We start from the raw sequence: 14,934 nt of genomic DNA, 5'->3' as shown, positions 1-14,934 counted from the left end.
AGTATCTTGCGGTAACTCTAACCAAGGAAGTGAAAGATCTATTTCACAAGAACTTTAAGTCTCTTAAGAAAGAAATTGAAGAGGATACCAGAAAATGGAAGGATCTCCCATGCTCTTAGATTGGGAGGATCAACATAGTAAAAATGGCAATTCTACCAAAAGCAATCTATAGATTCAATGCAATCCCCATCAAAATCCCACTTCACAGACCTTGAGAGAAAAATAATCAACTTTATATGGAAAAACAAAAAAACCAGGATAGCCAAAACAATGCTATACAATAAAAGGACTTCCGGAGGCATTACCATCCCTAACTTCAAACTCTATTACAGAGCTACAGTAATGAAAACAGCTTGGTATTGGCACAAAAGCAAAGATGTTGACCAATGGAATCAAATCAAAGACCTAGATATTAGTCCACAACTTTTCACTTTAGCCTCAGGCAGACTCTTCTGACAGGGGCGAAAAGCAGCCACATTCTTCACCAAAATATCACAAATGCAATCTCTAGGCCACATACTAAAATTCTTCTCCACTGAAACATCTTGAACTAACCATCTACAGTTCAAATAGCTCTTAGCATCACTGTTTTCCATGCTCCTACTTGGATGATCCATTAAGCAGTGTTCAAAACAACTGCATTTCTAACTCAATATACCGATGTCCAAAATCCTCCGAACAAAAACAAACACATGGTCAGGTGTATCACAGCAATACCCCAGTCCCTGGTACCAACTTCTGTAATAGTTAGAAATTCAATTGCTTTGAAGAGATATTATGACCATGATAACTCATATAAAGGAAAACATTTAATTGAGGTGGAGGCTTACAGTTTCATAGGTTTAGCCCATTATCATCATGGCAGGGAATATTTATGCAAGCAGATGTGGTTCTGGCTACATCATGATCACAAGGCAACAGGAGGTGGACTGTGTGTCACAGTAGTGAAGCTTGAGCAAGGGAGACATCAAAGACAAGCCATTCAGTTACACACTTTCTCAAACAAGGTCACACCTACTCCAACAAAGCCACACCTCCTAATAGTACCATTCTCTTTAGGGACCATTATATGTGCAACCTCTTAAATAATTGACATGAGTGTTCTGTTATACTTTGTTAAGAATGCATTTGTACAAATATTTTTGTTTTCTCAATTTCTGTATCATGTAGTATATCAATTAAGAGAATATCAATGGTTATAATATTTAAGTTTGAGATACCTTTAAAGAATGTCCCTAAAGGAGCATTTCCACCTATTCTAAATTTATAGTGTATTTGTGATTATATGAAAGATAGTATTACCTTCTTAGGCATAATTATGACCTTATTAACTATATAGTGCATTTGTAATTGTATATGGGATAGTTATGTCATGCTTAAATGTTACTATGATCGGTTATTGTTTTCATCTGGAAATTAAACATGACATAAAAAGATATAATTGTGTTTCTAGGTGATGAGAGGTGAACTTGTGATGACTATTCTTGGTTGTCAATTTGACTATATCTATAATCAACTACATAAAAATACAGAGCACACTTGTGAGAAATTTTTGCTTAATTTGAAGTAGAAAGATCCACTTCTAATGTGGATATTTGCAGAAGGAAGACATGCCTTTTATCCAGATATCTATTCAGACATAATCTGAACCATGTCTTTTGCTGTAGGCTATAAAGAATATGGAAGAAGGAAGCTTTTGTTCTTTGCCTGCTTCCCTTTCCTTGCTAGCAAATCCATTCCTTCAGTGGGCTTACTGTCTAATTCTCTGAGATTCAAGTGTCTAGTGAAGAACAGCTGAGACATCCAGAATCAGGAACGTTTTTTTTAATTAAAAATTTCTGCCTCCTCCCCACCTCCCATTCCCCCCCCCCAATCTCCCTTCCCCTTCCTGTCCAGTCCAAAGAGTAGTCAGGGTTCCCTGCCCTGTGGGAAGTTCAAGGTCCTCCCCCCTCCATCCAGGTCTAGGAAGGTGTGCATCCAAACAGATTTGGCTCCCATAAAGCCAGTACATGCAGTAGGATCAAAACCCAGTGCCACTGTCCTTGGATTCTCAGTCAGCCCTCATTGTCAGCCACGTTCAGAGAGTCAGGTTTGATCCCACGCTTTTTCAGTCCCAGTCCAACCGGCCTTGGTGAGCTCCAATTAGATCAGTCCCACCGTCTCAGTGGGTGGGCGCACTCCTCGTGGTCCTGACTTCCTTGTTCATGTTCTCCCTCCTACTGCTCCTCATCTGGACCTTGGGAGCTCAGTCCAGTGCTCCAATGTGGGTCTCTGTCTCTATCTCCATCTATCGCCAGATGAAGGTTCTATGGTAATATGCAAGGTATTTATCAGTAGGGCTATAGGATAGGGCCATTTCAGGCTCCCTCTCCTCAGCTTCCCAAGAAACTAGCTGAGGACATCTCCATGGACACCCGGGAACCCCTCTAGAGTCAAGTCTCTTGCCAACCCTAAAATGGCTCCCTTAATTAAGATATATACTTCCCTGCTCCCATATCCACCCTTCCTCCATCCCAACCATGCCATTCCCCCAAGCTCTCCCCATCCTCCCCTTCTCACTTTTCTCTCCCCATCTCCCTTTACCCCTATCCCATACCCACCCCCAAGTTCCCAATATTTGCCTGGCAATCTTATCTACTTCCAATATCCAGGAGGATAACTATATGTTTTTCTTTGGGTTCACCTTCTTATTTAGCTTTTCTAAGATCAGGAATTATAGGCTCAATGTCCTTTATTTATGGCTAGAAACCACTTAGGAGTGAGTACATCTCATGCTCATCTTTTTGGGTCTGGCTTACCTCACTCAGGATAGTGTTTTCTATTTCCATCCATTTGCATGCAAACTTCAAGATGTCATTGGTTTTTACTGCTGAGTAGTACTCTAATATGTATATATTCCACACTTTCTTCATCCATTCTTCCATTGAAGGGCATCTAGGTTGTTTCCAGGTTCCAGCTCTTACAAATAATGCTGCTATGAACATAGTTGAACAAATGCTTTTGTAGTATGATAGGGCATCTCTTGGGTATATTCCCAAGAGTGGTATTGCTGGATCCTGAGGTAGGTTGATCTTGAATTTCCTGAGAAACCACCACACTGATTTCCAAAGTGGTTGCACAAGTTTGTATTCCCAACAGCAATGGATGAGGGTACCCCTTACTCCACATCCTCTCCAGCAAAGGCTATCATTGGTGTTTTTGATTTTAGCCATTCTGACAGGTGTAAGATGATATCTCAAAGTTGTTTTGATTTGCATTTCCCTAATCGCTAAGGAGGTTGAACATGACCTTAAGTGTCTTTTGGCCATTTGAACTTCTTCTGTTGAGAATTCTCTGTTCAGTTCAATGCCACATCAGTTGTTAATTTGATGTGCAACTGGAGAATATTTTCTCCCTTTCTGTGGTTGCCTCTTTACTTGACAGTTTGCTTTGTTGTACAGAAAATTTTACTTTCAAAAGAAGCCATTTGTTTTGTTGTCTTATTTCCTGAGCTGACAGAGTCAATTCCTATGCTTACATGTGAACATAAGCTGAAACATTTTCCTCTCGCCAACACAGGGTGTCACAGCTTATGTTGAGCACCTTGGATAAACTTGAATTTAATATTGTTCAAGGTCAGTGATAAGGATGTAATTTTATTCTCTATATATTAAAATCCAGTTTTAACACAGAACCATTTGTTGAAAATACTGTCTTTTCTTCCATGTATGTATTTGACAGGTTTATTTAAAAAATAAGCTTGCTGCAATTGTTTGGATTTGTATCTAACTTCTTTATTATTCTATTCTATTCTATTCTATTCTATTCTATTCTATTCTATTCTATTCTATTCTATTCTATTCCATTGATCATCCATCTGTTTTTATGGCAGTACCATGTTATTTATTTTATACCCACATATAGCTCTATAATATGTTATGACTCATGACTCCTTAGTATATAAGTTTTGTATAGTTATGATAATACCTCTAGTACTATTCATTTTGTTTAGGATTGCTTTGAGTACCCTTGTATTTTCATATTAATTTTAAGAATTTTATATAACTATGAGAACATACAGTTTAAAAATTATTTTCTAGAGAATTTCAAACCTCACTAAACTAAACTAACTTAAACTGCATTTTAAAACCGCATTCCCTAATTTCTACTCCCCCATTTCCAACTCAACTCATCCTATGGCCCACACATTCCTCTTAATTTTATGACCTATGCACACATAAATGCCTGTGTGCATGCACACACACACACACACACGTATAAGTTACTGAGTCCATTTAGTGATGTTTGTATGTACATGTGTTTAGTGCCGATCACTTAGAATTGGAAAACCCATCAGAGTGCACATCTCTGGGGAAAACTTCTTCTCCCAGCAGGCATTGATTGTCTGAAGGTCTTTACCTAGGGGTGGGACTTTGTGAATTTCCACTGTGCAGGCTGACAGATCAACTGATATTGTCATTATGCATGTTGACATTTTATGATGGTATTGTAATTTTGATTAAAATTGCATTTAATGTCATTTGTTTTGTGTAGGTTGATCATTATACAATATCAATTCATACAATCTATTAACAATAGAGGTCTTTCAATTTTCTGGTGTGTTCCTCAATTATTTTCTCGGGTGTCTTAGAGTTTTTATGGTAGAGATGGTTCATTTCCTTGGTGAGGTTTTTAATTTAATTTAATTTCCTTGGTCAAATATTTAATTTCTTTGTGAATATTGTCAATGAGATTATTTCCTCAATTTGATTGATATCTTAAACATTGGTATATATGAATATTGATGATTTTTGTGTTAATTTTGTATCTGGACAATTTGCTGAAAGTGTTTATCAGGTCTGAGAGTTTTTGATAGAATCTTTAGGGGTCTCTTATGTATAGAATATTATCATCTACAAGGGAGGATGTTTTGACTTCTCATTTTCTTATTTGTATCCTTTTTATTCCCATTTCTTAACTTATTGATTCTGTTGAAATCATGTTAGCTGCCTGTGTCTGAGCACTGCTGTGGAATAACCCTTCTGTATGCTGTGAACATGTTTTATTCCCATTGGTTAAAAAAGAAGTTTACCTGGCCTATAACAAGGCAGAATACAGCTAAGCAGGAAAGCTTAACAAAGATATAGAGAGGAGAAGGGTAGAATCAAGAGAGGCATGAGGAACTGCCTAAGAAACAATATGCCAGCAGATCAATAAAAGTCATGGCCACATGACAATACATAGATTAGTAGAAATGGGCTAATTTCAAATAATCCAATAAAAATAGGGTACAGACATAAACAGAGAACTCTCAACAGACAATTATAGCATGTTTGAAAGATGCTTTAAGAAATGCTTTACATCCTTAGTGATGTGGGATTCACCTCTGTATGCTGTGAATACCATTAGTTAATGAATAAAGAAACTTCCTTGGCCTGTTGATAGGGCAGAGTAGAACTAGGCAGAGAAAACTGTGTTGAAGGCTGGGAGAAAGAAGTTGAATTAGGAGATACCATGTAGCCCTGACAGAGACAGACAATGGAACTTTATCCGGTAAGCCACAACACCATGGCGATACACAGATTCATGGAGATGGGTTAATTTAAGATATGTGTTAGCCAGAAATACACTTAAGCTATTGGCCAATAGTATTGCAAATAATATAGTTTCTGTATGATTATTTTGGGAGTCTTGGTGGCTGGAAATGAATAAGTGGACTCCTATAACACCTTACCCATCAGAGAATTGCTAATCATGATAACTCTGATATTCCATCTTATACTTGTAAGAATGACCAAGATCAAAAACATTGATGACAGCTTATGCTGGAGAGGATGTGGGGTAAAGGGAATATTCTTCCATTGCTGGTGGGAGAGCAAACTGATACAGCCACTTTGGATATCAGTATGGCAATTTCTCAGAAAATTAGGAAATAACCTACCTTAAGGTCCAGAAATACCACTTTTGGGTATATGCCCAAAGGATGCTTAATCACGCCACAAGGACATGTACTTGACAATGTTCATAGCAATGTTATTTGTAATAGCCAGAACCTGGAAACAACCTAAATGCCCATTGACCAAATAATGGATAGAGAAAATGTGGTACATTTACACAACAGAGTACCACACAGCTGTAGATATCTTGAGATTTGTAGGCAATGCATGGCTCTAGAAAACATCATATTGAGTGTGGTAACGCAGACCCAGAAAGATAAATATAATATGTACTCACTCATAAGTGGCTTTTAGACATAAAACAAAGAAAATCCAGTATACAATTCACAAGCCCAGAGAAACTAGACAACAAACAGGACCCTAAGAGAGACATACGTGGATCTAATCTACGTGGGGGAGTTGAAAAGGAAAAGATCTCCTAAGTAAACTGGGAGTATGTGAATAATATGAGAAAGTAGAAGGGGACAGGGGAGAGGAATGAATAAAATATATAGCTCAATAAAAATAAAAAATAAATGTGTTCATTTAAATGTAAGAGCTGGTTGTAATAAGCCTGACCTATAGGCCAAAAAATTTATAAATAATACAAGCCTTTGAGTGATTACTTAAAAGTGGCTGCAGGATGGAGTGAGAAATAAAAACTTCTATTTATAAAGCACCTTACCCTGTGGACTTTATTGCATGTTGTGAAATAACATGCCTGGGAACTCTACTACCCTCATTCATCTCCACTGTCCAGTCTGTCTGAACAGGCTTTGCTGCATGTTGTGGTAGTTCTGTGAAGTATCCCTTCTTTAGTCAACTCAGTCCTTTCCCTTTCTTTTAAAGCCTCTTCTCCATGGATGGGACTCCACATACTTAAGATTAATACTCTCAGAAGGTTCCTTCCTCCAGCTTTTCTCTGCAGATTCCATTCTCCACATTTTGTGATTCCTTCCATATGCCCAGGCACTCCACCCTCCACACTCAGCTCTGGCCTCTCAGCAAATGTCCACAGCCTCCACCGAATCCCATGGGACTCACAAAATTAGACATATTCTGTATTTTTATATAGAAATCTTTGATCTGGCAACATAAAATATTGATGTGCATTTAGAACACATTTTCTTCCTTCCTTTTAATTATTTCTGTATAAATCTTGACTTACCCCTTTGTCAGTGTTTCTAGTAGTTTATTTTGTATTCTTAGAGATTCTAAGATAAATAGTGTGGCCTCCTAATTAATACGTTTAGAAAAATCACATTGCTTATGTTATGAGCAATCCAATGGGAAACACATTACCTGCCAGGCTGAAAATATCAATTCTTCTGCCCTTCTTAATGGTTTTACTTCTACTTGATGAAGAAGCATCTCATGAAGGCCATGGGCCACAGCATACACAGCATTGTATGTATTGTAAGCATACTCGGTCATGACCGTATCAAAATGGTTGTTAGGTGAGTCATGCAAGGAAACATTAGGCACACAGTTCTCAACTGTTGTACAGTCATCATCAGCAAATGAGCAGTTAAAAAAGTAGAACCAGAACCATTTAAGGTAAAAATCTTCTGGGTATTTGGAAGGGTGAAGTGTTTGGGTAAAATTTCTGAAACCAGAGAGTTCTTTGTGGTGATGTGAGAAAATGAGGCTCCCATGCAATGACTGCAAAATAAAATGCTTTGAATGGTTGATATCATTCCATTCTGAGTTCATGATCCAAACTTTCCCCGTAACTAAAGTCTGCTTTAAATAAGACAGGAAGCCTCTCAGAAAGTCACTGTCCCCATAGGTGATGATCACATTCGCTGATGATTTCAGAACCCGTGTAGGATTCAATTGTTTCTGTGCCAAAAAGGATACTTTACTGACTGGGATCCTCTCCACAAAATCTATACATATTCTGTTTCTGTCCATTTCTGCCCTCAGGTCTGAGATTATCTGAACACCTTTTTGTCCTTCAGATACAATCATCCCCACCCAATTCCAGTGGAAATAATTCAACAGTAAGACAATGCCACTGGCCAGAGATGTGTCCTTGGGGGCCATTTGATAGAGATTGGGAAACTGATCATGATTATTCAGGTTAGGATCAAAAGACCCAATGGTCAGCTAAAGTGAAAAGAAGTAGAAGCAGAATTAAGAGGAGGAAAGCGTGCGCCCAATCATGACAGGCTTTTAGAATCAGCTAGAGTGATAAAAAGAATTTGATCATCATATCTGTATACATGTACACACGAGGTAAAAGGCTAATATTGGAACTACCTTGTCATTCTTCACTTTACCTTTTTTTCTTTTGAACATGGATCTCTAAGTGAACCTGCAGCTCACTGCTTTGGCTAGCCTGGCTTTCCTATGAGGGACTCTGCTTTACCAGAACTGAGTTTAAAGATATGTCCTGTCATGGCCAGATTTCATGTGCTAGAGATTCACACTCAGGTTCTCATGGTTGTGAATCAAATACTTTACTCCAAAAGTCACCTCTCTATACTATAATACCATTAACATACTGGTATCCTACTTTCTGGGAGCTTTCTAGAAAATTCCTCATCACTCACAGTTCCAGGTAATCACTGTCTGCTCCTGCCTATCCCTTTTCTCTGTCCTAGACCCAGGAAATGTGGATGTGTCACCAAGTCACTGAACACTTACTCTTTGGGATTATAAACTTTGTCAGATGTATAATCATAATTTTCTTTCATGTTCATTTTTCACCTTGGGATGACCCTGAACTTGTGTTTTTCATCTCTCCACTCCACTCGTTCTCACCTGTGGATATTTGTAGAGTCCCAGCAGTGTTCCTATCTGGGCAGATATTATCCATGATACTCCTGAGAGTACAGCAACAGACTTCATTTCGTTCCTGCAGTTGTAATTACTTATATATTTCTTCCCTGATAGCCACGTGATGCATCTATCCAATGTCGAATATTCATTATACAGGACATTATAGATATCATATCCCAGAGACACATTAGGTAAAAGATAAGGGTTCATGTTGATCTCCTCAATGGCAAAAACCATTGCCAGGACAATCTGGTAGTTATTTATATTTAACCTGAACAGAAGACACAAGAATATTTAGGGGTGCTGTCTTTTGAATGTCAAATATCTCCCATATATTCACATCTGAACATTCTGCCTTCAATTGATGACATTGATGAAGGCTGAGGAACTTTAAAAAGCTTGAGCCTTACTAGAAGTCGTTCACTGGAGACAGGCCTTTGGGCTATATACCTTGGCTTCAGTTCCTGTTCAGTCTCTCGTTTCCTGAGTGAAAATACAATGCAACTAGCGAAATTCCAGCTCCTGTCATTGTGATTTCTCTTCCTGTTGTCATGCCGAACCTAACACCTATCTTTCTGGAAGTACAAGCCAAAATAAGTCATTTCCCTTAGCTTTTTAATGGTATTTTATCACAGTAATGCAAAAAATATTAGCAAGGGGAAATATTCAAGTCATGACTATTATTTTTACATGCAAAAATTAATTTTAGAGATTAGATGTTTGCATCTTTATAACATCAGCATTTAAATTTTTTTTAAATCTATTTGGACTGAAATATTAATAATGTATTTTTAGGTAGGTAATGTTATCTGGTCATGAAAGTGAAATCTCATAAATGACATTAGCATCTGTCTGAAGGCCCAGAGACAATATTCAGTCATTGACTAAGTCAGAGAAGAAGGTGGAAGCATGTCCTTAAGGAAAAAAATTCAGAATAAATTTCAGACTTCAACGCAGAGGAACTAGGCTTCTGCAAATACCAGTCCCTGTATTTGGAGTCTGTGAAGCACATTCTCATGGCTGCCATATATACCAATATTTGATTTAAAAAAATATTTATAGGCAAAATATAAACAATATGCCAGAGTATGGGGTATGTGCATGGAAAGTCTTAAGCAGGGAATACTGTGGAAGTATGGTGAAAAGTAGGGGGATTAAAGGGATATGTAATCCAAAGGAAGAGGACATGAAAGTATAGGAAGCTTTACAGTCTAACCTAAAAAAGTAAGTAGAGGCTTGGTAGAACACATGTAGGCTTCTTCCCTTTTTCATCTGTTCCTCCCTTTCTACCTCCCACCTTTTCTTCCTTCCTTCCTTCTTTCCTCCCTCCCTCCCTCCCTCCCTCCCTCCCTCCCTCCCTCCCTCCCTCCTCCCTCCCTCCCCCCTCTTCCCTCTCTCCCTCTCCCCCCTCCATTCCTCCCTCCCTCTTCTTTCCCTCCATCCTTCTCCCTCTCTCTTTCTAATTAGTTTAATCTACACTAAAAGACTAGAACTAAATATGAACATTTACACATACAAAAATTTTCTGTCTAATACTTTGATGTTGGGTAAAGTCTAAAGCACAATGGCAGATTTTACCATTTGTGCCTTTTCAGTCTCATCTGGTGTAGGTATGATTTTCCAATTTGAATTAACACAAATTTTCATTTGAAATTCTGATTATGACAGATGGACCCCTACAGAAAGTTTTGTCACATTTATTATAGTCAAATGAATTCTCTTGAGTATTTATCAATATTGAAGAAATATTTGTTACAGCTAAATAATTTTCTGGGACAATTTAAGTCATTTCAGAGTAGATTCAATAATCTACCATTTTATCCTACCATATCTGTATCTCCCTTTTTTCCAAAAGAAGAACCCTGAATCTAATCTCCTTTGTTTAGCTTTTTTCCTGATATTATAAACTGATAATAACTTGTAACCAATCTGCCTAAACAATGACAAATATCCATAACTCAATGGAAGACCAAAATCCATCCACCCTACATCTTGGAAATATGGGTGTTGTGTTTAAATTTACTTCCTACTGTCTGGGAGAGATGGGATCTTTAGTGGATCCTGAAAGGAAAGATTTGGGTTAATTGTCAAGTCCTGGGAGAGGTAGCCGTATCATTTGTTATCCAGTCTCTGTGTAAGGGAAAGAGCAGGGCTAGTCTCCAGTCCTAGCTAAAGTAGTCTGTGAGGCTAGATCATCTCTTCTAACCACCTTGATATTATTCTGAGCAGTTTGTTGTCCAAAGTCAATCTTTAGGTGGTGTTTTTCAGCTTAGTGGTGCTATAATAGTCCTAGTGGAATTGTGGATTGGGACCCCATCCTTCTTTTGGAGACTTCAGAAATTTCATTAAGTCAGAATATTCCTTTCCTTGGTAATTTTTCCTAATAGTCCCTTCTACTTTGGATTTTCTTTTTGTACAAAGGTCTTTAAACTCCTCAAAATGATTGTTTTTATTTTCCTGGAAAGATAAAAGAAAACCCTATCCCAACCCTAACTTTGGAGAGATTCCCTTTTGGCAAGTTACATCTGATCAAATAAAAAACATATGTTAGTGATGGAGAAGTTACTTTCATTGGTTAATAAAGAAATTGTCTTGGCCCATTTGATAGGTCAGCCCTTAGGTGGGTGGAGTAGACAGAACAGAATGCTGGGAGAAAGAAGCAGATTCAGTCAGTCACCATGATTCTCCCACTCCAGACAGACACAGGTTAAGATCTTTCCTGGTAAACCACCTTGTGGTGTTACACAGATTATTAGAAATGGGTTAATTGAGATGTGAGAATTAGCCAATAAGAGGCTGAAACTAATGGGCTAGGCAGTGTTAAAAGAATACAGTTTCTGTGTAATTATTTCGGGGCATAAGCTAGCCAGGCAGTTTGGAGAGAAAAAATAAACTGTGCCCATGCTCCCATATATTGTTTATAAATGTTCTTTTACATTTAAAGGGGGAGATGATATAGATATAATTTGTATTGATAAGAATCTTGGTTTACTGATACTAATTTAAGGTCAATCTTGTTATATGTATATTTCTGATCTTGATTAAGATATTATGATTGTGTAGTTCATTTAAAAAATATAGGTTAATAGATAATCATCAATAATAGTCAAGCTTGTAGTCATGTTAGTTAGATTTTCTAGATACATAGAGATATATTTCAGTTAGATAGGCATTCTTCATATCTTTCAAAGACTGCAAAATATGGCATTTAAAATGTTTTAATAATTTAGGGATTTTCATGACAATGAGACATGTCTGCTCCTGGCAGCACCAATCTACTTCAAGAGAAAGATGGGCATTGAAGAGGCTCCTTATGGAGTTGGTTAGCCATTTGGGCAAGAAACTGCTCTTGCCTGGACTGTTGCATAAACTGGACACAGAGAACCCACAGAGAGAGGATTGCTGAACTTGCCTAAAGGTGAGATGGCCTTTTGGAGTTCCTGACTCATCAAAGAATTCCGAGACATTCTGCAGGACACAGCAGATAGTGACTAAACTGCCTTTAAAATTTCCTGCTTCATGGAAATGTTTGCTGGATACTATGGGCCTATAGGCCAAAGATGGATGCCCCTACGGTACAGAGGAACTTTGGGTGACTGTCCAGGCAGCGAGATGTCTCTGTCAATTCTAGACTTTTGGAAGTTACTTACTTCTCATTTACTTAGGTAATATTATATCCTTCTGGAGTCTTTGATGGAGCTAAAGAATGGTTAGCTATAGTTATAGTTTTTCTTAGTTATGATAAAAGATAAAATAAATATAATTATTGTAACTGTAATTCTTACTTGATAACTATTTTGATATATGTGATTTTACTATGTTAAAGTTAAAGCCTTTCTTTTTTGTTTAAACAGAGAAAGGGGAAATGATGGAGGAGTTACTTTCATTGGTTAATAAAGAAACTGCCTTGGCCCATTTGATAGGCTAGCCCTTAGGTGGGTGGAGTAGACAGAACAGAATGCTGAGAGAAAGAAGCAGATTCAGTCAGTCGCCATGATTCTCCCATTCCAGACAGACACAGGTTAAGATCTTTCCTGGTAAACCACCTTGTGGTGTTACACAGATTATTAGAAATGGGTTAATTGAGATGTGAAAATTAGCCAATAAGAGGCTGAAACTAATGGGCCAGGCAATATTTAAAATAACACAGTTTCTGTGTAATTATTTCGGGGCATAAGCTAGCCAGGTGGCTAGGAGCCAGGCGGAACGCAGCCCGCCGCTCCTTATTACATGTTAGTTTTGTAGATTAGTTTAGATTAAATGGCCATGCTGTTTGATGAATTATCATCTCTTCTAATTAAGAGATCTCTCTTGTTCAATTTGAATTGTTATCAATTTCCATAGTAACCATAAATTTTCATCCCCTATAGAAACAAAATCAAAACCAACCCCCATGTCTCAGTTTCCGTTCTAAGGTCAACACATCTTTAAAATATCCTGGCTGATTTAATTCCATAGGTTTTTCTATTATCCAATGTCTCTCTGCTGTTGTTCCTTTCTCATTAACATTTAGAAAATTCAAAGTTAATAAAGCATTGTGTAATCTATTTCTGGAGGTCTTTATTACCCCTTATGGTTAATTTAACACATCCTTTAGAGTCCAATTTGATCTTTCTATAACCGCTTGCTGTATCAGATTGTGTGGTATATCTGTAATGTGCTTCATATTATTATAAGCAAAATATTGTTTTATTTTTGTAGAGATATATTCTGGAGCATTGTTCACCTTAATTTGTACAGGTATATCCATTATGGCCATAATCTCTAAGAAATATGTGAATCCTGAATCAGCCTTCTCTAAACTCAGAGCAATTGCCCATTAAAATACTGACAAGGTATCACTAATGTAGTGTACATATTTTAATTTTCACAATTATTCAAAATGGAATGCATCCATCTGCCAGATTTCATTCCTTTGAGTATCCTTTGGTTTACTTTCTACAGGTAGTGGTATTTGGTTGTATAAAAAACAAGTAGGATATTTCCTTATAATTCCCTTGCCTTGTTGGCATATGATGGAAAAGTGTTTTTAAACCTTTACTATTGACATGATGTTTTTTTTATGAAATTCTGAGTCTTTCAGCATATTTCCTTTCAATAATTGATCTATTTCTTCATTTCCTTTTGTTAAAGAACCTGGCAAACCTGTACAGTATTGGATGTGTGTTTTGTATTTGGGATGATTCCTATTCCTGATTATATCTTGTAACTGAATGATTAATAAAGTCAATTCTGTATTATCTGGTATAAACTCAGTGATTTCAATCTGCAAAACAACTCTCTCAGCATATTGTGAATTGGTAACTATGGTGAGAGGGTCTTTAAAATCTCTTAGTATCATGAGAATATCATACACTCCTGACTTTTAGAAAGAATCATAAGGTCTTTGATCCACCCTATTTAAATTTTCTGATTTTTTTGTTGTTTTTTGAGACAGGTTTTCTCTGTAGCTTTAGAGCCTATCCTGGAACTACCTCTTGCAGACCAGGCTGGCCTCAGACTCAAGGAGATCCATCTACTTCTGCTGCCCAAGTGCTGAAATAAAAGGTGTGCACCACCACCATTGGGCTAAATTTTCTGATCTGTAACCTGCCTTCCCTGTTTTATTTGCATCAGTATAGAATGTATGGGTTCCTAATATTGGTGTTTCCCTCACACTGCTAGGAATGATCCAACTAGCTTTCTTTATAAATTGAATACTCTTGCTTTTGGAATAATTGTTGTTAATTTCTCCCCCAAATTGCTGTATGTTCTTTATCAGTGTTCACTTTCTGCCCATAATTTGTCAATTTCATCACTGACAAAAGGTACTGTAATTTCTGCTGGGTCAATTCCCCTAATTGACAAAGTCTCAATTTTCCTTCTAGAATAAATTCAGAGAACTTTTCCACACAAGTTAATTTTTTTTTTTTTTTGGTTTTTCGAGACAGGGTTTCTCTGTGGCTTTGGAGCCTGTCCTGGAACTAGCTCTTGTAGACCAGGCTGGTCTCGAACTCACAGAGATCCGCCTACCTCTGCCTCCCAAGTGCTGGGATTAAAGGCGTGCGCCACCACCGCCCGGCAAGTTAATTTTTTTTTTTTACTCTGTTTAGGTGGTAAAAAACAAAAGATCAATTCTAAGGTAATATCTTCCCTCTGCACTCAAATTCCTTTTGGGGAATTCTTTGAGGGTAACATGATCAGAATACAGTTAACTTTTGGATTCACATGATCCACATACGTATTCTATAATTTC

The 14,934-nt window shown here is 37.4% G+C and overlaps 1 protein-coding gene across 1 annotated transcript in view; it reads right to left on the bottom strand.

The window, feature by feature from the left end:
* Positions 1 to 14,934, bottom strand: part of LOC130871332 (vomeronasal type-2 receptor 116-like) — a 66,372-nt gene that overhangs the window by 29,591 nt on the left and 21,847 nt on the right. Inside the window, exons 4-5 of the mRNA XM_057764682.1 lie at positions 8,682 to 8,970; positions 7,218 to 8,024 (exon numbers count right to left, since the gene is read on the bottom strand). Coding sequence (XP_057620665.1) covers positions 7,218 to 8,024; positions 8,682 to 8,970 — 1,096 coding nt within the window. The remainder of the gene's footprint in view (positions 1 to 7,217; positions 8,025 to 8,681; positions 8,971 to 14,934) is intronic.

This window comes from Chionomys nivalis, chromosome 3 (genome assembly GCF_950005125.1).
Source record: "Chionomys nivalis chromosome 3, mChiNiv1.1, whole genome shotgun sequence".
Taxonomy (NCBI): Eukaryota; Metazoa; Chordata; class Mammalia; order Rodentia; family Cricetidae; genus Chionomys; species Chionomys nivalis.
The sequence above is the reverse complement of the archived record's forward strand: the minus strand, read 5'-3'. Positions and strand labels throughout refer to the sequence as shown.